The following is a 25,448-nucleotide window of genomic DNA, read 5'->3' as shown; positions in this document are numbered from 1 at the left end:
CACTTGCTACAAGTCCCTCAACTTCCAAGTCCTCCTACGTACTAGTACTTGTGCGGACAGATAACCTGAGAGATGACCTGACTCGGGTTAGGATGTGCTGTGGTTCCAGGGCACACAAGTCGCCGACTGGAGCACTGACATCAGGTCTCGGAGCCTGTGCCTCCCGCCCAGCGACTGTGCACGCACTGCATCTGGGCTCTGCTCACGGATGTGGGCCAGGCACGCGCACGCCACGGTTCAGTCCTTCCGCCAACCTTACAGACTACAACGATGCTCGGAATAATGGCTGATACACATCCTAACTACTGAAAAACACACTTCCTGACAATGCTTTCCACTGACGTAAATATAGAAGAGCGTGTTTACAGGCTGCACTCTCACTGTCTGTCTTTAAGTCCACTCAGATGGAGAGAGATACTCCCCAACCGGTGCTCTCACTTTTGCTTTAAAAAAAGGCATTTCCTTCAACCCCCACCCAGCCCAAGCTGACCACCTCTGTTCAGCAAGCCCGCCTCACACGCACAGTGGCGTTTCTGCCGCCACCACATATTCCCCAAGAGGCTGTGAGGCGGCACGCAGAAATAAGGCTCCGACCAAGACAGTGTAGAGGTGGGAGGCGTGGTGGGGGCCAGTGTAGCAGTGCAATTAAACATACTAGTTTTCACTACACTTCTCAAAATGCAGGACCAGGAAGGATATTGATTCTTATTACTCTAAAACCAAAAAGAATGGTTTCTTAAGAAACAAAGTTTTTACTAGTACTCTTAAGAAAGTTTCTCACACAGGTCTTAGAAAAATAGTAATAGCAAATATCATCAATCAAAACTTCATAGCAACTGGAAAACCTTAAATCAAGTTGTAAGAAAAACTGAAAGTATACAATGAAAACACAGATCAGTCGGTGCAGCACAGCAAGGGGAAGACGATGTGGTCTAGCACGAGCGTCTGAGGCCCCCAAACAGAAGCCAGACCCAGAGAAGCAGCGGCCTTACCCTTTACATCACGCTCCTGAAACCTCAGCTCCTGGAAAGTGAAAGTGAAGCGAAAGTCGCTCAGTCCTGTCCAACTCTTTTTTGACCCCATGGACTATACAGTCCATGGCAGTCTCCAGGCCAGCATACTGGACTGGGTAGCCTTTCCCTTCTCCAGAGATCGAACCCAGGTCTTCCACATTGCAGGTGGATTCTTTACCAGCTGAGCCACAAGGGAATCCCAAGAATACTGGAGTGGGTAGCCTATCCCTCTCCAGCGGATCTTCCCGACCCAGGAACCAAACTGGGGTCTCCTGCAATGCAGGCGGATTCTTTACCAACTGAGCTATCAGGGAAGCCCTCAATTCCTGGAGTCAGATTTAACAGCAAGATCAATGCAGAGTGAAAGTAACCTGATGGGAATGCAAGAGCAGTCTACCAAACCTGCACCGCCACACACTCAAGCTACACTAGGAAAAGTAATGAAGGAAGCGTGGAGAGTCTGCTCCACTCTTATTAGAGAGGACCTAGAACAGACAACCTCCTCTGAGGAGGAGCAGGTCCTGTGACGTGCACTGCCGGCACCTCAGAGAACTGGCACTGGGCAGACCCTGATGCAGACTCGGCACAGGGACACGCTCGTAACCACCCCCTCGGCCTGAGCAGGAAGCAAAAGCAGTCAGAGTAGGAGTGTCCACCCAGTGCAGTGACTCCAGAGAGCGGCCAGTGAGCTACTGCAGGGCCCCCTGAGCAGAGTTCTGCTCAGCCCTGGGGCCTGCAAGCTGCTCACGGGCGCCATGCAGGTGTGCAAACCTCGGACGGAACCGTGAGGTGAACCTGCAGCCGTCAACAGAAGGCCACAACCTCCCATCTGACAAGAAACATTCTTAGTTTTCCTCAATGATTCTGCAGTTTAATAAATCTATTACTAAATTCATTAACTAAAGTTTTCTCGAGACATTATTCTCCATTTCTTGAAAGTAATAAAAAGAGGTTGTTTTAAAGAAGGAAAACAGGCAGAAAGCAAAGGTAGGTCAATCAGCTCTTCTAGTGCTATACTTGGTAAACTAACTTTCCCTCATCTTTCTTCAGTCTCATAATTTCATATAGTCTTCTGCATATACCTCTCTTCTCTCCTCCAAGGAAGACAACCAGCCTCATACGAGAGCCTGATCTAATTGAACATGCAAATGAGTCACTGTTCCATACCATTCTCGACGCCCAGGATTTTGTAAACGCGAGTTCAAGCAGTACCACAGACTGACGCAGGACACGCAGAACTCCAGCACTTGCGTGTCTCCGGAGCTGCGGGGAGGAAGGGCACGCCTGCTCGACCCAGGCCAGCACACAGCCCTGCACTGCGTGTTCTCCACAAGAATGCGTTCTTGGTTGCTAAATAAACTCAAATACTGAGCACACAGAAATCTACCAAGAGGTCATTCACGCATATAAACGAGCACTCACCACTCCCACCTCTTTCCCAAGAAGACAAGGATGCCCTTTACATCTCTTAAAGTCTCTGGGATGGAAAAAAGTAAGCTTTTAAACTGGGGGAAAAAAAAATCACTTTAGTTGGAAATTATGTGATTGTTTCTCCCGAGTATTAGAATGGGACCAAACATTCCAAAATAGTTCATTACACTCTTCCTTCGTCGGATCTCTCTGCTATACGCCTGAAACACAGCACTGTAAATCGACCACACTTCAGTTCTTAAAAAGACAAACCTTCAGTTTGAAAATGAGGTTTATGAGGAAAAAGATAACTGTTAGACTCCAGGCAGAGACAGCAGTGCAACTGTAAAGCCTAGGTCCCTCTGCTGTGTGACACACGTCACGCTCAGAAGCACACACGTCAAACGCCATCGGCGTGGCCGTGAAGACTCACCATCTGGATGGGCTTCTTGTGCAAGTCTCGCTCTGTCACCAGCTTCTCTTGGTCGGTGACATAGAGGCCTTTCTGAGCCAAGGCCTGGATGACGGCGTCATGGCCCAGCAGGGGCTTCGCAGCGTCGCTCCTGAGGATGAGGCTCCCGGCGCGGCAGTACAGCTCGGCCGAGAGCAGCAGGCCGACCACGGGCGGCTTGATGTGCTCCTGGTCATACTGGTCCGTGTAGAACGGCTCTCGGAGCTCCTCTGGCACATTCTCTACAAAGATTAAGGGGGAAACGTTCTTACAAGATTTGTATAAAAGAAACACAGTTTATTTAATAGCATCACTTATGTCGTAAAAGATTTCTGCTAGAAACAACAATAACCCTTTAACTGAACAGATGATTTATTTGACCATGGCAGACAGTCTGGAATGAGAAAGAGAGAGAACCTTCCTTTACTGAAGATACTGTCCGAGTATATCACGAAAGCCACCGCCAAGCATCAAGGAGAAACGCCTCCTGAGCCCAGCAACTCAGGAGAAAGCGCTCCCACATGTGCACTCGGACACGCAGGACGAGGGCAAGATTCCCAAAAGCCTGTGCCAGTGAATCCCCTCCCATCCAAGCAGCCAACCAGGAAAGGCGGCTAACAGCCGTTTCAGGGACCCCAGGCCTCGACACCCGAGAGTGTGCCCACCGTCTGCTGTCCCCTTGCCTCCCACCGCTGGCCTCTCCCGCCCTGCTTGGCCTGTCGGGGGCAGTTAGAGCTGAGGTTCAAGGACAACCACCCTCAAATGTCCCGAACGCCAGAAAACCCTGTTACTACACCACCCCCATGACCACCTCTGTCCGACCCCACTGAAGCCCTCCTGGGTGCCTGACCGATCTGCCCCAGGGAGACAGACGGGCAGCTAAGCAACGGGACCAGTCTCTGAGTGTCTCTCTGGAGGCCAGGCCACTCCCCAGGAAGAAGGCCCGGCGAGAACGAGCGTCGACCCCCGCCCCGAGGAAAGGCGGGCATCTGAGCAGCAGGCTCACGTGCAGCCGCAGCCACAGGACACAGGCAGCCACCAGCCAGGCCTCGTCCGCCTTCTCTGGAGAGTCAGGGTTCACTGCCACCCACTGCCGACTTCAGGAGCTTCCTGAAGAGGCAGCTTTAGTGTAAGCTCAGGAATGTCACAGCATGAACAGAAGTCCAAAGAGCGTATTCACAAGTATTAATATACTCCGTAGCAATTTTACCTTAAAGCTTTTGAAAAGCCCAATCATTTAGAAAACTATTTTCATCAAATAACAGTATTATAATTACTGCACATTTATTTTACATACCAGTATGGGTTCTGGGGAATTCAAGGATTTAGAAATAATCTCTACACCCAAGGACATAATAATCTACAAATAGTCTAGACAGATCAAGTTTGTCAATTCCGAAACTGGAGACAACAGTAAGCAACAAACGACCCAGCACAAAATGAGAGAGACCAAGTGTGCGCTTCAAGTTCAAAGCAGTAAGCACCACGGCAGGCTGAGCCACCTGCATCCAGAAAAACAGGAGGGGACGAGCAAGCAGAAACTGCAATCACAGGGTAAAGAGGGTCTCTAAACAGGAGGGGGAAGAGGAAGACAGAAGACCGAACAACTCGGCAGAGAAAGGGTTCCAGTAGGAGGACAGAAATGGTACGGACCTAACAGAAGCAGAGGATATTAAGAAGAGGTGGCAAGAATACACAGAAGAACTGTACAAAGAAGATCTTCACGACCCAGATAATCCTGATGCTATGATCACTCACCTAGAGCTAGACATCCTGGAATGTGAAGTCAAGTAGGCCTTAGAAAGCATCACTATGAACAAAGCTAGTGGAGGTGATGGAATTCCAGTTGAGCTATTTCAAATCCTGAAAGATGATGCTGTGAAAGTGCTGCACTCGATATGCCAGCAAATTTGGAAAACTCAGCAGTGGCCATAGGACTGGAAAAGGTCAGTTTTCATTCCAATCCCAAAGAAAGGCAATGCTAAAGAACTCAACTACCGCACAATTGCATTCATCTCACACGCTAGTAAAGTAATGCTCAAAATTCTCCAAGCCAGGCTTCAACAGTATGTGAACCGTGAACTTCCAGATGTTCAAGCTGGTTTTAGAAAAGGTAGAGGAACCAGAGATCAAATTGCCAACATCCGCTGGATCATCGAAAAAGCAAGAGGAGTTTCAGAAAAAACATCTTTTTCTGCTTTAATGACTACTGCAAAGCCTCTGTGTGGATCATAACAAACTGAGGAGAATTCTGAAAGAGATGGGAATACCAGACCACCTGACCTGCCTCCTGAGAAATCTGTATGCAGGTCAGGAAGCACCAGTTAGAACTGGACATAGAACAACAGACTGGTTCCAAATAGGAAAAGGAACACGTCAAGGCTGTATATTGTCACCCTGCTTATTTAACTTCTATGCAGAGTACATCATGAGAAACGCTGGGCTGGAAGAAGCACAAGCTGGAATCAAGATTGCTGGAAGAAATATCAATAACCTCAGATATGCAGATGACATCACCCTTATGGCAGAAAGTGAAGAGGAACTAAAAAGCCTCTTCATGAAAGTGAAAGAGGAGAGTGAAAAAGTTGGCTTAAAACTCAACATTCAGAAAACTAAGATCGTGGCATCCAGTCCCATCATTTCATGGCAAACAGATGGAGAAACAGTGGAAACAGTGACAGACTTTATTTTTTGGGGCTCCAAAATCAGTACAGATGGTGATTGCAGCCATGAAATTAAAAGATGCTTGCTCCTTAGAAGAAAAGTTATGATCAATCTAGCTGCTGCTGCTGCTAAGTCACTTCAGTCGTGTCCAACCCTGTGAGACCCCATAGACGGCAGCCCACCAGGCTCCCCCATCCCTGGGATTCTCCAGGCAAGAACACTGGAGTGGGTTGCTATTTCCTTCTCCAATGCATATTAAAAAGCACAGACATTACTTTGCCAACACAGGTCCGTCTAGTCAAAGCTATGGTTTTTCCAGTAGTCATATATGGATGTGAGAGTTGGACTATAAAGAAAGCTGAGTGCCAAAGAATTGATGCTTTTGAACTGTGGTGTTGGAGAAGACTCTTGAGAGTCCCTTGGACTGCAAGGAGATCCAACCAGTCCATCCTGAAGGAAATTAGCCTTGAATATTCATTGGAAGGACTGATGCTGAAGCTGAAACTCCAATATTTTGGCCACCTGATGTGAAGAGCTGACTCAATGGAAAAGACCCTGATGCTGGGAAAAACTGAAGGCGGGAAGAGGAGGGGACGAGAGAGGATGAGATGGCTGGATGGCATCATTGACTCAATGAACATGAGTTTGGGTAAACTCCGGGAGTTGGTGATGGACAGGGAGGCCTGGTGTGCTGCAGTCTATGCGGTCGCAAAGAGTCAGACACAACTGAGCTACTGAACTGAACAAGGAACTGCAAACAGTTTTATAGAGGAAAGTGACCCATTATGACTGATATCTGGGGACAGTTAATCTAGTATTCAATACTGATGGTGATAAAAATCAGAGACAGAAGTCTGCAGACACTAGGAAATGACACGGGAAGGAGGCAGGGCAGCAACGCCAACAGGAAGGGAAGGACAGGGACAAAGCCTGAGGGCCCAGGCACAGAGCAGAGAGAAGGGGCCAGACGGCACCCAGAGGTGATCAAGGCAAGAGGCACATCACTAACAGAGGAAGGGAAACCAGAGGTAGCATCTGCTCCAGAAGCAGGACCGTGACCTTAGCTCCAGACACGCTGAGTTTGGAACAACAGCAAAAATACCCAAGTGGAAATATGGGAAAGGCAACTGGGGATACTGGACTGTGGAAAGAGGTCAAGAGTAGCTGGACCAATTTGGGATTTTGGAGACATCTAAAAATATCATCCTCATTTAATAATTGAAAACTCTTCCCTTCCTTCAGAGCCGCATTAACCAGCTGTGAGCCAGCCTTAAACCTGACAGACTCTGCAGGGTGATGGTAAGCTCTGTCATAAACTACAGGATGCAGGGTCAGTGTTCATTTAAACTCCTGTATCCCAGGAACTAAACGGAAGCTACTAGTAGAACAAATTTAAAAGTGAAATCATTTAAGATTATTATAAAATGTATACATGATAGATTGTTTTTCTACAACAATGAAAACTGACCATTACAGGTGACTTGCTACCTAAACACCAGTTGTGCAAACTGACTGCTTGCCATCAGTTTACAAACTTCACCACACTGTACATCCAATTACATTTACATACTGCATTCACATCCTTCCCCACCCATGAGCTTTATTACAACTTGGTGAAACTGTCAAACCAGACAATATACAGATAAATATTAGGACTGTGTTAACAACAACAGAATTGGAAAGATTAGAGATCTCTTCAAGAAAATTAGAGATACCAAGGGAACATTTCATGCAAAAATGGGCTCGATAAAGGACAGAAATGGTAGGGACCTAACAGAAGCAGAAGATATTAAGAAGAGGTGGCAAGAATACACAGAAGAACTGTACAAAAAAGATCTTCACGACCAAGATATTCACGATGATGTGATCACTCAACTAGAGCCAGACATCCTGGAATGTGAAGTCAAGTAGGCCTTAGAAAGCATCACTATGAACAAAGCTAGTGGAGGTGATGGAATTCCAGTTGAGCTATTTCAAATCCTGAAAGATGATGCTGTGAAAGTGCTGCACTCAATATGCCAGCAAATTTGGAAAACTCAGCAGTGGCCACGGGACTGGAAAAGGTCAGTTTTCATTCCAATCCCAAAGAAAGGCAATGCTAAAGAATGCTCAAACTACCACACAATTGCACTCATCTCACACGCTAGTAAAGTAATGCTCAAAATTCTCCAAGCCAGGCTTCAGCAGTACGTGAACCGTGAACTTCCTGATGTTCAAGCTGGTTTTAGAAAAGGCAGAGGAATCAGAGATCAAATTGCCAACATCCACTGGATCATCAAAAAAGCAAGAGAGTTCCAGAAAAACATCTATTTCTGCTTTATTGACTATGCCAAAGCCTTTGCCTGTGTGGATCACAATAAACTGTGGAAAATTCTGAAAGAGATGGGAATACCAGACCACCTGACCTGCCTCCTGAGAAATCTGTATGCAGGTCAGGAAGCACCAGTTAGAACTGGACATGGAACAACAGACTGGTTCCAAATAGGAAAAGGAGCACGTCAAGGCTGTATATTGTCACCCTGCTTATTTAACTTCTATGCAGAGTACATCATGAGAAACGCTGGGCTGGAAGAAGCACAAGCTGGAATCAAGATTGCCGGGAGAAATATCAATAACCTCAGATATGCAGATGACACCACCCTTATGGCAGAAAGTGAAGAGGAACTAAAAAGCCTCTTGATGAAAGTGAAAGAGGAGAGTGAAAAAGTTGGCTTAAATCTCAACATTCAGGAAACTAAGATCATGGCATCTGGTCCCATGACTTCATGGGAAACAGATGGGGAAACAGTGGAAACAGTGTCAGACTTTATTTTGGGGGGCTCCAAAATCACTGCAGATGGTGACTGCAGCCATGAAATTAAAAGACGCTTACTCCTTGGAAGGAAAGTTATGACCAACCTAGATAGCATATTCAAAAGCAGAGACATTACTTTGCCAACAAAGGTCCATGTGGTCAAGGCTATGGTTTTTCCGGTGGTCATGTATGGATGTGAGAGTTGGACTGTGAAGAAAGCTGAGCACCGAAGAATTGATGCTTTTGAACTGTGGTTTTCTTGGACTGCAAGGAGATCCAACCAGTCCATTCTGAAGGAGATCAGTCCTGGGTGTTCTTTGGAAGGAATGATGCTAAAGCTGAAACTCTAGTACTTTGGCCACCTCATGCGAAGAGTTGACTTGCTGGGAGGGAATGGAGGCAGGAGGAGAAGGGGATGACAGACGATGAGATGGCTGGATGGCATCACTGACTGGATGGAAGTGAGTTTGAGTGAACTCCAGGAGTTCGTGATGGACAAGGAGGCCTGGCGTGCTGCAACTCATGGGGTCGAAAAGAGTCGGACACAACTGAGTGACTGAACTGTACTGAACTGAATACTCAATAAGGGCTTTTATATGCAAGCCCTGTCATAAACATGCATTCTGTCTTTCAATACGAACAATCCTCGTCCCTATTTTACACATAAGTAACTCAAGAAAGGCACTGTGCCACAGGCACACAGCTGATAAATGCAGAGTCTTAACTCTAAACTATGTAGCTACACAGCTTCAAAAATAACGACGTCTGCCAGGATCACCAAACTGGAAGGTAGAAGAGGACAGCTTAGGGGTTATTTTCATTGTGCTATGATGTACCCACAAATCTAAGTTATGAAAGTGCAAGTTTCAAAAAATTTCAATGCAAGGAAAAGGGAAAGGAGCAATAGCAAGTCTCAGAATGTGTTAAGAACATGACAAAACCGATCATTCCATCCCTAAAGAATGTAGAACTGCATGCCGAGTACTGTAAAGTAGGTCACTTTTAAGAGCAAGACTTCAAGAACTGCATATGCTGAAAAGACAACGTCGAAAATGTCTATCATTTTGCAAACAGTACAAAACTGTCGTTCCTTAAAACAACAGTTTGGAGTTGTATCACATTTTAAAACAAATGAACTGAAACTGCGTATTAGAAAATAAATAGGCAAAATCAAAGATAAGAAGTTTCACCCTCCCCCTCATCTCCAGAGTCCAAGAAGATAAGAAATTAATACTTGAGAAAACTGAAACTCCACTCCCAGAATTGCAAAGGGGAAGAGACAAGTTTTTCTTGAGTACCAGGACTTAAGCGAAAACCTACCACGCTCATGTTACTATAAATCAATTCTGGCTAGAGCAAGGCTTTGAAACTCACCACCACCTGAGAGGCCTGGGCACCGGCAGAGAGCACAGCAAGGGTCTTGCTCAGGGCCCTTCCCCACAGAGCTGAGTCAGCACTAGTAACGGCTGCACCCACACACCAGCAAGCGACTCAGATCTCCTTAAACAGTGGCTGCTTGGGTGGTATGCTGCTGCTGCTGCTGCTGAGTCGCTTCAGTCGTGTCCGACTCTGTGCGACTCTCAGCCCACCAGGCCCCGCCATCCCTGGGATTCTCCAGGCAAGAGGACTGGAGTAGGGTGCCATTGCCTTCTCCCTAGGGGAGTGCATTTCAGAAATGTCACTACTTAGCCAGGGGAATGCTGCCTTAATTTCCAAATCTAAAAACTGTGTCTAAGACAATTACTAAGACAGAATTTGTGAGTATCAAAAACTCCAAGTGAAAGTAAACCCTAGACCCTGAACTCTAAATTAACCAAAAGACAAAAAAATGATCAGTAATATTAAAAAAAAAAAATTCCTAGTATCAGTAATCAAAGATTAAGTTACAAAGAGTCCGCCTATCAAAATGACGAATCGTTGCTAAACCCACTGTTGCCAAGGAGGGACTCACCCAGGCCCAGGTCTCTTATTCCCACAACTCACACCGCAGCAGCTCAGTGCCCGATGCACCTGGAGCATGCAATGGACGTCTGATGGTTCAAAACGTTACTTTGTAAAATTTTAGTCATTGGCCTTGTTCTAAAGATATGCGCAGATTTCAAATTTCCCCTCAAGCCCCAGATTCTGCACTAGCAATCCCAATTTACTCCTTGCATCTGCTTTGAAAGCCCTGAGAATTCCCTCTAGGCCACATGACTTCTGCAGCGGCATTCCCTCTTAAAACCTGAGTCGTTTTCAGTTATCCTAATTCACCAGCAGCAGGAGGCAGAATGGCAGAGTGGGGAAGGCTGGCGCTCTGGAGCCCTGTCTTACTTGACGGGGGCCCCTGAGTGCGGTCATCCCTTCCCCGAGTTGAGGCCGCCTCCCGCTGCCCACATGTGTCAGGTGTCTGCCTCCCCGGCTCTGGACCTCAACCTCTGCCCCTCCGGGCCGGCTGGCGGGCCACAGACACTGAGTCTTTGGGCTTCACGCCACCCAGTTGGCCCTCATCCTCCCACGGGAGCTGTGAGCCGTCATCCCCAGACCCCCCTTCCCATCGGTCAATCGGTCAACCTGTTCTCATGACTGCTGTCCCATGATATCCGGGTCTGCTATTCCCTCCACACCGCAGCCTCTAGGAGAGCAGGCCCTTCCCCATCCTTGGCATCAGCACCCAGAAGGGTGCTTGGAGCACAGCACGGGCAGGGGGCTCCCCGTCTCTCCACGCAGCACCCTAGGTGTGAAGTCCCCACCCACCCCTCCCACTGCCCTGAGAGACACAAGGGCCTCTTCCAAGCTGCAGATCCTCACCAGCCTCCAGGACGCAGGGAACCTCAACCCCAAGACCAGAGCCAGGTTCCTGGGCAACAGGGGAAGTAACGCACATGGCGAGGGGAATGTGAGGGCAAGCTCCGTGGAGCTGGCCTCAGATGGGAAGTGTCAGCATGAGCACACGCATGACACGCACCTGTGACGGCGACAGAGCGCCCGAGCCTCAGGTCACGTCTGCCGAACCCCAGAAGCAGCAAGAGTGCGCCTTCATCCTGGTCTCTAAGACCCTCCCACGAAAGCAACCAGGACTCCTCAAGAAATGGCTGCTTCCTCCCGAGCTGGAACAGCAAAGTACACGCTCAGCTAAGAATGCATGCGCGCGCATGCCAAGAAGTATCAGAGCCAACAAATGAGGGGACTGTGTCAGCTCGCAGGACTCCGCTGGAAGGAGATTCCAATCAGCCAAACCTAAGACAATCTGAACATCAAATAAATAATGACAACAGACGACTATAACCCACTTGAATAAACAAGAATGTCCATCCTGTTGTAAGCAAATAAATGAGTAAGTGTGCGAAAGAAAAAGAAGGGAAAACTCTTCCTTGTAGCAGAATACCAACTAAAAATGGGATACAGTAAATAGGGTAATAACTGACTCAAGCAAGAATCACTGTGGTTGCTAAGTCAGTGGGCCAAAGTTTGATGAACAGGATGTTTCAAATTATCTCCCTGCAAATTGCTTCTTAATTAAAAATGGAAAACAATAATTTCACAGTGGAGAAAAGTAGCAGATACCACCTGAAGCAAGAGATCAAAGTCTGGAGTTGCCTGGTGGCACAGTGGATAAGAACCTACTTGCCAATGCAGGGGACACGGGTTCGATCCCTGGTCTGGGAAGATTCCACACGCTGAGGAGGAATCACTAAGCCCTGCACCACAACTCCTGAAGCCTGCACGCTCCAGGGCCCTCGAGACACAACCACTGAGCCCACGTACTACAGCTACTGAAGCTCGTGCAGCGAGAGCCCGTGCTCCACAACGAGAGAAGCACCGTGACTAGAGTGCCCACATGCAGCAACAAAGACCCAGCGTGATCAAAAAGAAACAATTTTTTTAAAAGAAAGAGATTAAAGTCCACCTCACCAACCGAATGCACACCGTGTGCCTGTGACACGACCACTGGAGACACAGCACCCTCCTGTGGGCATCCTGCCCGACCTGCTTAACTTGACTCTATCACGAAGACACGCTGACAGATCCAAATCGAGGGACCTTCTGTAAAATAAGTGGCCTACAGTTTTTCTAAGATAAAAACACATTTTAATAAAGGAAACAAATGGGCACTGCAGGCTGAGACAGTCCGGGGGTGCTGAGAGCTGGGACTTCCCACGTCTACCCCGCCCCCAGCCGTCTTATCCTGGGAGCACAGAGGGTGGGGGACCAGAGTGCGGGGCTGCCCAGCGGTTTCCCTCAGGTGCCTCCTGGGTGTCTTGGCCCAGGACCCCAGGAAGGTAGGGCAGGTGCCAGGCAGGGGGCACCAAGGTGCACCTGCCACCGGAGAGACAGAGAATAGAGAAGGGGCGGTGGAGGGGGTGCAGGCAAGGAGGGAGGGGAAAGAGAGGAGACATCAGAGGACAAGAGGGAAGAAAGCCAAAGACAACGGGCTGGCAGCAGGTGCCGGGAGGGGTGCAGGGAAGCGTCTCAGCTCCCGGGTTTCCATCGCCTCTTGTCCGGGGCAAGGTTCTGTGCACTGGTCCTTCTTACTGCCTGGGGCTCCCGCGGGGACACTGCCAGCGGCCAGACCCCGTCATGGGCGGCAGAGGACCAGGGGGCAGGGGGTGGCCCTGCGGGGACCAGCCTCCTCGTGCAAAGATACAGCACCTGAGGCAGGGACCTGACGCCCGGCCCTGCACGCAGCAGGGTGTGCAGGCTTCACCACGCCAGCACCGTGAGGACAAGGACAGACAACATGCCACCCAGGTTACAGAGCGGACGGAGACAAGCCAGTTAAACTCGGCGCATGGTCCCGGGCGGCTCTGCGAAGAGAAGAGAGGGGCAACAAAGGACACGAAGACAATGGCAAAGCTGAACTCGGGATTAGATGATGTAACGGCGAGCTAAATTTCCCGATTCTTAAGATTTTCAGATTATCTGAGACTTACTGTTCATCTTAGGAGACAGCCTGAAGCATTTAGGGGTAGAGGATACAGTGTCTCTAATTCATTAGATGCTTACTCCTTGGAAGGAAAGTTATGACCAACCTAGATAGCATATTCAAAAGCAGAGACATTACCTTGCCAACAAAGGTTCGTCTAGTCAAGGCTATGGTTTTTCCTGTGGTCATGTATGGATGTGAGAGTTGGACTGTGAAGAAGGCTGAGCGCTGAAGAATTGATGCTTTTGAACTGTGGTGTTGGAGAAGACTCTTGAGAGTCCCTTGGACTGCAAGGAGATCCAACCAGTCCATTCTGAAGGAGATCAGCCCTGGGATTTCTTTGGAAGGAATGATGCAAAAGCTGAAACTCCAGTACTTTGGCCACCTCATGCGAAGAGTTGACTCACTGGAAAAGACTCAGATGCTGGGAGGGATTGGGGGAAGGAGGAGAAGGGGACGACAGAGGATGAGATGGCTGGATGGTATCACTGACTCGATGGACGTGAGTCTGAGTGAACTCCGGGAGTTGGTGATGGACAGGGAGGCCTGGTGTGCTGCGATTCATGGGGTCGCAAAGAGTCGGACATGACTGAGCGACTGATCTGATCTGATGTATATATACATACATACACGTGTACTTGTGTCAGGGAAAGGGAAAGAATCATAGAACAAACGGGACAGAAGGTCAACAACTGATAACTCTGGGTGACGGGTATTGGGGAACTCCTACTATTTTTAGACATTTGACATTATGCTGAGAAAAGTCATGAAACCTCCAAACGCCCCAATCAGTCTTCTCCCAGTGTCCTCACATCACAGACCCACAGCACCTTCCAAGTGCACAAGCCTGGGGCCTGGGCGTCATCACTGCCGCCTCCCAGTCCCTCAAGCCCCAGATCAGACCCATCACCACGCCCAACCCAAAGCCCTCCCTTCTCACAGTCTCAAAGCACACCTCCCAGTCCCGCTCTCAGGACTCTGCATCTGAACTACAACACAGTTGTAGTCACAGTTCGAAAGCGTCAATTTTTTGGTACTCAGCATCAGTTCTCTCCGACATTTGTCTCTGCAATGTTCACTCTTGCCCTGCTCCAAGCCATTCTCTACTGTAGCCAGAGTCTGCTTCTTTCCCGTGGGCAAACTTGATCAGGTGACACACCACACCAAGCCTCAGGGCTTTCGATGATGTCCAATTTCTTCAAGGACTCAGCGCCTTCCTCTGACCCCCAGGAAAGTGGCCTAGGCTTGCCTGCATCCCTGGATCACACAGTGCCTCTGCTGGCCACGCAGCCTCGGGACCACGCTCCTGTCCCCTGCACAGCCTCTGACACCCCGGTCACCACAGCTCAAAGTGCTCTTTCTCCCTACTCTTCACTCCCTTCCAGATTCTCAGGGGCCACTGACCCATCACTTTGGTCCAATTTCCCCTCAGTAAGCGGCAAAAACAGAGCAGTTTTCCTGTCTCTCCTTTACCTTAGAAAATGCACTTTTACTTTAAAGACTATTCGGTTCTACTAAAAAAAATGCATAGGTTTGTAAGATAGATGCGAAAACTTTAAAGATATTTGAAGTATAGGTAACTACTAGGAAATAAAAAGTCTGTTAGCCATAGACAGAACTCAAGGAATGTATCGCGTAAAGGTAAGTGGTGAGCAGCATATGCACACAGAAAGGCAATGCTGTTGTTCAGTCGCTCAGTCGTGTCCGATGCTTTCTGACCCTGTGGACTACAGCACACTAGGCTTCCCTGTCCTTCACTGCCTCCCTGAGTTTGCTCAAACTCATGCCCATCGAGTCAGTGATGCCATCCAACCATCTCATCCCTCTGCCGCCCTCTTCTGCCTTCACTTTTTCTCAGCATGAGGGTCTTTTCCAATGAGTCAGGTCTTTGCATCAGGTGGCCAGAGTATTTCATCTTAAGCTTTAGCATCAGTCCTTCCAATGAATATTCAGGACTGATTTGCTTTAGGATTGACTGGTTTGATCTCCTTACTGTCGAAGGGACTGTCAAGAGTCTTCTCCAACACCACAGTTCAAAAGCATCAATTGTTCAGTGCTCAGCCTTCTTTATGGTCCAACTCTCACATCCGTACATGACTACTGCAAAAATTACAGCTTTGAAGTGTATGTATTTTGGTCAGCAAAGTGATGTCTCTGCTTTTTAATACGCTGTCTAGGTTTGTCATAGCTTCCCTTCCAAGCAGCAAGTGTCTTTTTTAATTTCATAGCTGCAGTCACCATCCACAGTGATTCTAAAGTCCAAGAAAATAAAGTCTGTGACTGTTTCCACTTTTTCCTCTTCTATTTGCCATGAAGTGATGGGACCATATGCCATGATCTTAGTTTTTTAAATGTTGAGTTTTAAGCCAGCTTTCTCACTTTCCTCTTTCACCCTCATCAAGAGGGTCTTTAGTTCCTCTTCACTTTTTGCCATTAAGGTAGTATCATCTGTGTATCTGACGTTTTTGATATTTCTCCCAGAAATCTTGATTTCAGCTCATGATTCACCCAGCCTGGCATTTTGCATGATGTATTCTGCATATAAGTTAAATAAGCAGGGTGACAATATACAGCCTTGACGTACTCCTTTCCCACTTTGGAACCAGTCAGTTGTTCCATGTCTGGTTCTATCTGTTGCTTCTTGAGCCACATACAGGTTTCTCAGGAGGCAGGTAAGGTGGTCTGGTATTCCCAACTCTTTAAGAATTTTCAATGAAGCAGATGTTTTTCTGGAACTCCCTTGCTTTCTCTGTGATCCAACGGATGTTGCCAATTTGATTTCTGGTTCCTCTGTCTCTTCTAAACCCAGCTTGTCCATTTCGAAGTTCTTGGCTCAGGCACTGCTGAAGCCTAGTGTGAGGGATTCTGAGTGCTCTAGCATGTGAAATGTGTGCAACCGTACCATCGTGTGAACGCTCTTTGGTCTCGCCCTTCTTCGGGCCTAAAATGAAAAGTGACCTTCTCCAGTCCTGTGGCCACTGATGAGTTTTCCAAATTTGCTGGCATACTCAGTGCAGTACTTTAACAGCATCATCTTTTAGGATTTTAAATAGCTCAGCTGGAATTCCATAAATATTTATGATAATTAAATATGCATGAGACTAAACAAACAACAGGCAGTGAACACTACATATACACGAACACTTCATAGTCTGAATGCTTAAGCGAGCCACCCATTGGTGATACTCACTCTGGCCTATGCATTCTCTGCCCTAGAGGCATGAGACCCACTCCGATTCAGCAGGCTTCCCGACATGCCTGACGCGTGGGGAAGCTGTGGCAGGCATGCTGTCCCTTGCCTCCCTGATGGAGCGAGCGTGTGGCCTGCGTCACTGTGGGCCTCCGTGTTCCAACCTCGGCTCCGACTGGTGTGAGCACACCATCTGTAGGTGAGGCTGCTATAGCAGAAAGTGGTGGACGAAGCTCAGGACGAAGCGCAGGGGGTTCACTTTGTCCTACACGTGTCAACCCACCCCACCTCTCCCCTCACTTCTGTCGACTGATTTAACAAACCATGTGACATAAGCACTCTGACCTGGTTTGTGAGCTTTTCTGCTCCATGACCTCTGGGGTGGGTGCCTGGCAGTGCACTTGGAGGCTAGGGTTCATCGAGGACATTTCCCCCAGGGTACCCAGACACTTAATTCAGGGAAGAATATTCCAAGTAACAAATGAAGAAGTCATGGCAGAAAGAGAAATAACGAGACATTAAGTGCCTCCTGGTGGAAGTACAAAATCTATGAAGCATGCCAAAAAAAAAAAAATCAAACATGAATCCATTTAATTCTCTAAATTTAGCTGTCAGTATATAAGAAATACAGGGGGCCAAAAAAAAAAAGGGAAGAGAGAGAGAGACAAAATTGTAAAGATGGCCCTAATTCGATACTGACTGGAGCAAATGAACTGGAAGACAAAGAGTGAAAACATGAGGGCGAGGTAGAGCGGTGTGATGATGGCGGGACTTCAGTCACATTTAAAAAGGGAGCCCCTCGATAACGGGGGACACGCGCACCCCAGTGCTCACGGCTGCACTACTCACAACGGCCAAGATGTGGAAGCAGCCTAGGTGTCCGCTGACAGAGGAACGGATTAAGAAGATGTGGCACATATATCCCAGGGAGTATGACTCATCCATAGAAAGGAATGAAATTGTGTCTTTGCAGAGACATGGATGGACCTAGAGACCATCACACAGAGTGAAGTAAGTCAGAAAGAGAAAAATATTGTACTGTAACGCACATATATGGAATCCAGAAAAACGGTACAGGTGAACCTATTTGCAAAGAGAAACAGACACACAGACATAGAGACAAAACAAGGGCACTGAGGACGGGAGGGGAGGGGTGGACGAACGGGGAGACTGGGGTGGACACACACACACTGTGGGTACCACGCGTGAAACAGGTAACCACTGAGGCCTGCTGTGAGCACGGGGAGCTCTGCTCAGTGCTCTGTGCATAGCAGGAACCAACGCAGCACTGCCAAGCAACTCAACGCCAATAAAAAAAGAAAGGGAGCCCCGACTTCTGGAGACACTCGTACATTTATTGATGAAATGACTGGATGGCAGGGATTTGCTTCAAAAGACGGGCAAGGGGACAGATAAATCAAGGTTGGCCATGAGCTGCTGACTGTGGAGGTTGGGTAAAGAGTACATGGAAGTTTCCTGCTGATGTATATACCTGAGATCTCCTCTCATTGAGCAGCTTTGTCTGTTTAAAGAGAAAGAAGGGTGTAAGAGAAGAGCAGAGCACTTTCTGTGATGCTGGGAAGAGCCCCGGCCTGTGTGGGACATGAGAGGACCCTGGAGTAGGGGCCATTCCTAAGTAAAAAAAAAAGAAAAATCTCTCTTAACACTCCCCACAATATCATCTTTCCTTCCCTGTGTCCAGCTGACTTCCCACTAAATCTGCCTTCTGTACCTCTGGACTCGTGAATCTCTGCCTGTCTCACCTCTTCAAAAAATATGAGGTATCAAAAGTAAAATTTCAAGGACTTACAGTCAAGCCCTCTAAAACCCATAAAAGAAAGTGGAGATAGCTTTTAAAAAAAAAAAAAAAAAGGACAGTTCTGCTGTTCAGAACCTGTTAAAATACAAAATTCTACAAAATGCACCAATCAGGGAAAAATGTACAAGTCAGCAATCTCGTAATTTGAATGTCATTTAAAAAAAAAATGAGAGAGAATGGAAAACAAGAAGCTGAGAGAGAATCTTGAAAGAAGTGGTAAAATGCCAGCAGAAAAAAAGTGAAACCGTCTACTTTGAAGCTTTCCTTTGCTGAGGACAAATGCCATTTCAGATATATTTTATTTCAAGAGCCTAAAGTACTTAAAAATTGTTCGTACTCCCCATTTTAGAGCTAGAAAGTAGTTTGAAGGAGTGAGCTGGGAGTGGGTCTGCTGAACTCCTATGACGCACAGGCTGCTGCCCACAACAAGGAAGGCTCCATCCAGCTGTGCTGCAGCAGGGACCCCTGCCTCACAGTTGTAAATGAAGAAACACAGTATCTACTTAATAGGGTCGTTCTCAGAATTAAAAAAATAATGCGTATAAAATGCTCAGAACTATACCTGACACAAAGTATGTGTTCAATAAACTATAGTGGCTTTCTTAAAAAATCTAACATGCCTAGGATAATTTACTTATCTACTAAATAAATACCAAAGTCCTTAATGTGGCCTCTCGAGCAATCCCACCTTACCTTTCAAGCTGGATCTCCTGCACTCAGCACAGAGGCCTCCTGCAAGCTCAGGTCTCTGTTGCTGCACTGACACCCCGGCTCTGGGCTCCCTGCCTGCACATGCACGGTGGGCTCCGCCTGCCACGCCTACTCTCCACTCGGCCGGCCCCCCTCCCTGGTCCCCACCATCTCCACTGCCCCGGCTTTCTTCACAGACCGCTGGGAATGCCAGTGCCCTCCACAGCGCCCCCAGCTCCTTCCGTTCTCCAGGGCACTGGCCAGTTACGCAGCTCCAGGATTTCGCCTGAACTCTGCTACGGTTACACACTGACCATACCTCTGTACTAGAGCACAAGCTCTCAGAAGACGGGCCCAGTTTATACACCTGCAGCCTCTGACCCAGCTAAGAAGACCACCACTGGAAAATTTCCCCTTCCAGGGCCTCAGTGTTTTCACACTTTCTTAATTCTCCCCCTAACTTGGATTGCTCTAATTCCGACTTCTCTTCCTCAGCCTCCTCCCGAAACTATTCTCAGTGTTCACTACCCTAGATTCTGTCTCAAATCTTCTCTCCCTCTATGTTTCATCTCCTTCCCAGTTCAATGACACTTCATACACAGAAGATTCCCAAATTGCTATTTTGTAGCCTCGCCTGGTCAACCCTCCTCCATACCCACATTTACAGCTGCCTACCTTATTGGATTTCTCAGATAACATGTTGGCCAACACATTAAGTTCAAGGTTCCCCAGAACAAAGCTGACTTCCCCTTCCCACTGGCCGCTCCCCGCTCAGCCAATGGCACCTGACTCACCCTCTCAGTCTCCGACAGCAAAGCTCAAGTAACCCGGTTCTCCTTACAACCTCAAGTGACCTCGCCCCCTTCCCAGGCATTCCAAATTCAGCCCTTTAGAAACACCAGGGACTAGGTCTCAGCAGTGTTTTTGCTACCTTTGCCTCTTTTCCATTAATCCGACTCCTACCCATACAGGACAGTGGTAGAGAGGGCAGCTGAAAACAGGCACAGAACACACGGTCGTATGCGGGGTGGTGTGGGGCGAGGCCCTGAACCCCTGGGCCTCATTTCCTCATCAGCGACCCTGCACAGCTCCACCTCTCAAGGCTGTTATGAGGACCAAAATGAGATGGAACACAGAAAGAGACTGACACACAGGAAGAACTCAATAAACATTACCGGCGTTTCCATGCTGCCACCTCAGCTCTCACGACCTCATGCCCAGACTCCTGTGAGAACTTCCCAAACCGGCCTCTCTGCTCCAGGCTCCCTTCACCACAGTGCTGGCCACTGAGAGCACAACTTCACACGTGCATGAGAGTCGGGTCTCATGCAGGATTTTGACAAAATGTATTGGGATACACAAAGAAGCATAATAAGGAGTATTTATAGTATCAGATAAAAAAAGCATATTAAATAAAAATAGCAGATAAATAGCATATTAAAAAGCAGAGACATTACTTTGCCAACAAAGGTCCATCTAGTCAATGCACCATCTATGATTTTTCCAGTAGTAACGTATGGATGTGAGATTTGGACCATAAAGAAAGCTGAGCGCAAAAGAATTGATGTGTTTGAACTGTGATGTTGGAGAAGACTCTTGAGAGTCCCTTGGACTGCAAGGAGATCCAACCAGTCAATCCTAAAGGAAATCAGCCCTGAATTTTCACTGGAAGGACTGATGCTGAATCTACAATACTTTGGCCACCTGATGCGAAGAACTGACTCATTAGAAAAGACCCTGATGCTGGGAAAGATTGAAGGCAGGAGGAGAAGGGGACGACAGGATGAGATGGTTGGATGGCATCACCAACTCAATGGACATGAGTTTGGGCAAGCTCCGGGAGTTGGTGAGGCCTGGCGTTGCTGCAGTCCATGGGGTCACAAAGAGTTGGACGTGAATAAGCAACTGAACTAAACTGATAATAGCAGATGGGCTTCCCAGGTGGCATTAGTGGTAAAGAACCTGGCTGTCAATGAAAGAGACCTAAGAGATGCAGGTTCGACCCCTGGGTCAGGAAGAGGGCATGGCAACCCATTCCGGTATTCTTGCCTGGAGAATCCCATAGACAGAGGAGCCTGGTGGGCTACAGTCCATGGGGTCACAAAGAGTTGGACATGACTGAAGTGACTTAGCACACACACATAAGAGCAGATGATTTTATACTCTGCTATATATATATTCTGTAGTTCATACCACACACTACATGGTACGAAAGGGAGGAAGACAGTTGATGAGGTTGAAACGATAAAGCAACACCAGGAAGTGGGTCTCAATGCCAAGTGAAGAACAAATGCTGGCAATTCCCGGGTGGTCCAGTGGTTAGGACTCTAGTGTTAGGGTAAAGAAGAGGCATTTTCACTGCCATTGCCCAGGTTACACGATCAAGAAAAAAGAACTCCAAATGTGAGAACTTTGCGAACTTAAAGCAAAGTTATACCATTGCATAAATGGGTGAAGCTATTCAAATACACCAGACACAGCACAGTTCAACTTTCCCTTCTGCAATTTGCTTAAAGTAATTAGAGCATCTTACCTGTTTACTAAAATTCACCTAAACAAACTTATTTTTCATTTGATCGAAGTTGTATCTGCCTCCTCCCACAAAATAAACTATTAAGATTTGGGTTATTTGGAACATTTTCAGTGTAAAGAAAAAGAGTATGATTTCAATCTCAAATTAAGTAAATACTCCATCTGCTTTCTAGGTATTACAATGCCAGTGCTTTATTTATTTTTAAAGTTCAATAACTTCATTCTATGCCCACAATTGATTTCCAGCTATCATCTTAAATGAGTTTTCTGATATATAGCTCTAAAATTTAATATGTCAAAAGTTAGAAAGTTTCTCACAGAAAAAGACTAAATCAGGACCTGAGAATCCTACATGCCATCATTAAAGAAGGAATGTTCATAAGTCATAACTTAAAAGAGAGCTAGTGTTTTGAATGATTCACTGAATACCACTAGGCAATACCTCTGAAATATGCTGTCTACTAACACGTGTCATAAAACAGTGTCTGCAGCAAATGCAGAAAATTATATCCAAAGAAATGAAACCTTACCTTTTTTCTACTCACCCCATATAAATTTATACTTTGAAAGACTGTTGAATAAGAATAAACAAAACGTACATACATAACCCTCATAATAATACACTGATTTCTCCTCACTAAGGGACTTTCTCATGGTGTTTTTAAGCTTGTTTTTCATTGCATTTTGAATATGACTTTTATCCATGCCAATCGCTGCCAAGACAAATATAAGTGCCAACATCATTCATCTAAACCATCTGAGAGTAATATCTGCCGTTATTTAAAGAAAACAAATAAGTAAATAAGACTTTCAACGTGTACTATATGGACATTTTGCACACCTGGCAGATAAGAGGCTTACTCTGCAAAGTGGCGGAAGGAGGAAAGGCTTGCAGGACCTGCCAGATGTTTAATCTTGAGCGAACGGGTCTGAGCTCGTTCCCTCATCTGTGAAACGAGAACACTATCCTTCTAGAGGGATGCTGTGGGACTTACAGAGCAGTGTGTTTGAAGCATCAGACACAGAAGAGGTGTGCCTGTTCCACCCACACCCAACCCTTTAGAGTCAGACACTCAAGTCAAAGCTTATGCCTGCCCTTACTCAAAGTGTGACCATGGGGAAGCTGTTTAACCTCTCTCTCCACTGGGGACCTTGCATTTTTACCTACATCACAGAGCTGCTGTGGGCCCTGAGCGTACAACAGAATGCACAGCATCTCACACACCTCCTGCACACAACACATTCCACGGGTGCTCTGCTTCTTCCTCTTCTCTTCTCCTCCAAGCAGGTTCAACGCCTGCTCCTCAAGAGGTCCAGGATCTAGTAAACCTGCCTGACATGCACCCAGAGAGCAGGCCTTTTTCTGGTCAGGAATCCTCATGAATCCAGGGCAACATGGACAGCTGTACTACAAGATTCTTCCCAGTTTCAGGAGGAAAGAAAATATTTTTGCTATCCCCTCTGCATTCCATTTTGTACACACCGCTTTTCCACAGCGGTGGAAATATTTCTCTTTCTCCATCTTTTCTAAACACTTAGATAGCTTCCATTTCTCCTCTAAATGGGTATTAGCTTCAGGAAACAAAAATACTCTAACACTTTGTGTTTCCTCCCAGGTGTTACTCTACACATTCAGTTTCAACAAAATCTCTAAGATCTAAATTATTTCAAAGTAAATTTTTTATTATATTGACTCCTGATGCCAGTTTTAAAACCTTTAAAGTCTTTCTACTTCAATACAAAGCATTAGAATTCAAATAAAACAAAAGCTGTCATAAACATCAAATCCCGGTAAGATGAAGTTTCCCTCAAAAGTAATTTAAATAATTTTCTAAACGCTGAGATTCATTCGCTAGTTAACTAAATATGCAGTCCTGCTAGTCGCCTGTGTATGTATTCAGCTGTGTATGTTTGAACAGTTAAGAATGAATTAAACCATTTACCCACATATTTTCATGATCCTAAAACTGGAAATAAGCCATCCTCTTCCCCTCAAAAAAACCAAAAAAACAAAAACCTGTATTTAACATCTGGAGAAAAGTCTGTATATTAAGAAACTTTTCAAAAGATATTTTACATATCCAAAATTTATTAACTAGGGCACAGAAATCTTACAGAATGACTCAAAGCTATCAGACGACACCACCTTCATGGAAAAATCTCCGAGTGAAAAGCTATATCTTTCAGAGCTCCACAACAGGGGCTCCTAAAGCACCAGCCAAGGAATTACACGGGAGGCCCTTTTCCTGTTATTTTGCAAAGACTGGGTTAAGGCGGGAGTGTCTGACTTCCACTGCGCTATACAGTTTGTGTCAACAGCACATGCCCTCAAAAAACTCTATTAAAAAAAAATTCTTTTTAAATCCCACAGTAGGGAGTTGTTGTTTCTTTTAATTTATGAAACCAAAATGTTTGGGAAAAGGAATGTGTCTGAACACGAAATGAAAACAGTACGTGACAGTCAGCAAGCTAAATACTGGGTTTAAATAACTGGTCTAACAGAGCCTGGACCGTGTACGGAGGACACAGGCTTAAAGAAGGACCACAAAAACTAAAAACCTGCACTCGGCCGGGGCCGCCGTACAGCCCACGGAGCCTGACTCGCAGCCATGGTTACAAATGTCAGAATCAACGTAGTCTGTGCGCCAAGCCACCTCCTTCCAATAATAACGAAACCAACTCAGATTTCTCGGCGCTGTAATCACAGCTATGACTGCGGGGGAAATGAATGCAGCACAATGAGGAAAATACCACAAATTAAAACCACCTCGTGTAAAAACGTGACAAAATTGGTCACTGGCGGGGGGGGGGGGGGGGGGGGACAACAAACACCCGCTTCTGCTATCCAATGAAAGAAATCTGGCGCATCCCACCTGCCCAAACCGGAGGCTCTTGACTGAAGAGCAAGCCCGCGCTACCCCCCCTTTCTCCTCCTCGCATCGCCCATCGCGTCCCCGAGCCTGTGCGCCGAGCCAGGCGGGGAGGGGGGGACCAGAGGACGGAAACAAAACCTGGATGCGCGCAGCTGCGGGGGAGGGAGGCATGGGGCGGCCACCGCCTACCTGTCCCGAAGGCCTTGGCCACCAGCCAGGCCAGATTGCAGGCGATTTTGGCTCTGGAGAAGTCGTAGTGGTCGAAGGGCTTGATGGCCGGAACAATGAACGTCCTCCTCCCGTCCCGGGGGTCCGCGGCATCCCCCATCCTCACGCGCTCCGGGCGCCGGCCCACCCTTCACATGGCGCGGCCGGCCGCGGGGCCGGGGGGTCGGGGTCCCGGCCGAAGTCCCCGGGCCCCTCAGAGCATCGGGCAGGCCCCGCGCCCGGCCCGGGGCGAGGCGACGCCGCGTCCGGCCGCCCCGCGAGCCTCCCGCGAACGCGCGTGCGGGCGCCTCCCCTTTGTCTCGGCGCGGCGGGGCCCGGGCGCGGCGGGGGCGTCCTCAGCGGTCACGTCGCGGGGGCCGTCCAGCCATCGCGCCGCCCTCCGCGCACGGCCCGCCGAGGGGCGCCCCGCCGGTCGGAGCCCCGGGGCCTCGCCGGAGCGACGCGGTCGGGGGAGTCGGGCGGCCCCCGCCCGGCGCTGACGGAGCCGAGAACGTCAAAGTCCCTGCGGCGCCGGCAGTCGCCCCTCGTCGCGCTCGCCCTCCGCCGCCGCGCGGACGCCGTCAGCCCGCCGCTCGGGCCCCGCCCGGCCAGCCCCGGCCCGCGCTCCGCCTGCGGCCGCCCGCGCGCTCGCCGCCTCAGCCGCCGCCGCTGCGGTTTTTTCCGGCTGCCGCACTGAGACCGCGCGGCGGCGCCGTCTGCGCATGCGCCCTCGCGCCGGCCCGCCCCGCCCGCCGCCCGGCCGGGTCCCGGCGACCCGCGGAGCATGCGCGGTGGGCGCGGCCGCGCGGCGGGCCTCGCCAGTGCGCGTCCAGGCGTCCGGGCCCGGCGCGCGGCGGCCGCTGGCCCTGCTGGCGCGGGAGGGGGGAAGCGGGGATGCG

At 48.2% G+C, this 25,448-nt stretch overlaps 1 protein-coding gene across 2 annotated transcripts in view; it reads right to left on the bottom strand.

Moving 5' to 3' along the window:
- Positions 1–25,185, bottom strand: part of CAMSAP2 (calmodulin regulated spectrin associated protein family member 2) — a 97,674-nt gene extending 72,489 nt beyond the window's left edge. The window contains exons 1-2 of one of the 2 annotated variants that reach the window (XM_070768747.1): positions 24,532–25,185; positions 2,857–3,116 (exon numbers count right to left, since the gene is read on the bottom strand). In XM_070768747.1, the coding sequence (XP_070624848.1) occupies positions 2,857–3,116; positions 24,532–24,670 (399 nt within the window). In that variant the 5' untranslated portion in view covers positions 24,671–25,185. The remainder of the gene's footprint in view (positions 1–2,856; positions 3,117–24,531) is intronic. The other variant, XM_070768748.1, reaches the window with a different exon arrangement.
- Positions 25,186–25,448: the final 263 nt, after the last annotated feature.

Source organism: Bos indicus, chromosome 16 (assembly GCF_029378745.1).
Source record: "Bos indicus isolate NIAB-ARS_2022 breed Sahiwal x Tharparkar chromosome 16, NIAB-ARS_B.indTharparkar_mat_pri_1.0, whole genome shotgun sequence".
NCBI lineage: Eukaryota > Metazoa > Chordata > Mammalia > Artiodactyla > Bovidae > Bos > Bos indicus.
Note: the sequence above shows the minus strand (reverse complement) of the source record. Positions and strands in the feature narration are given on the sequence as shown.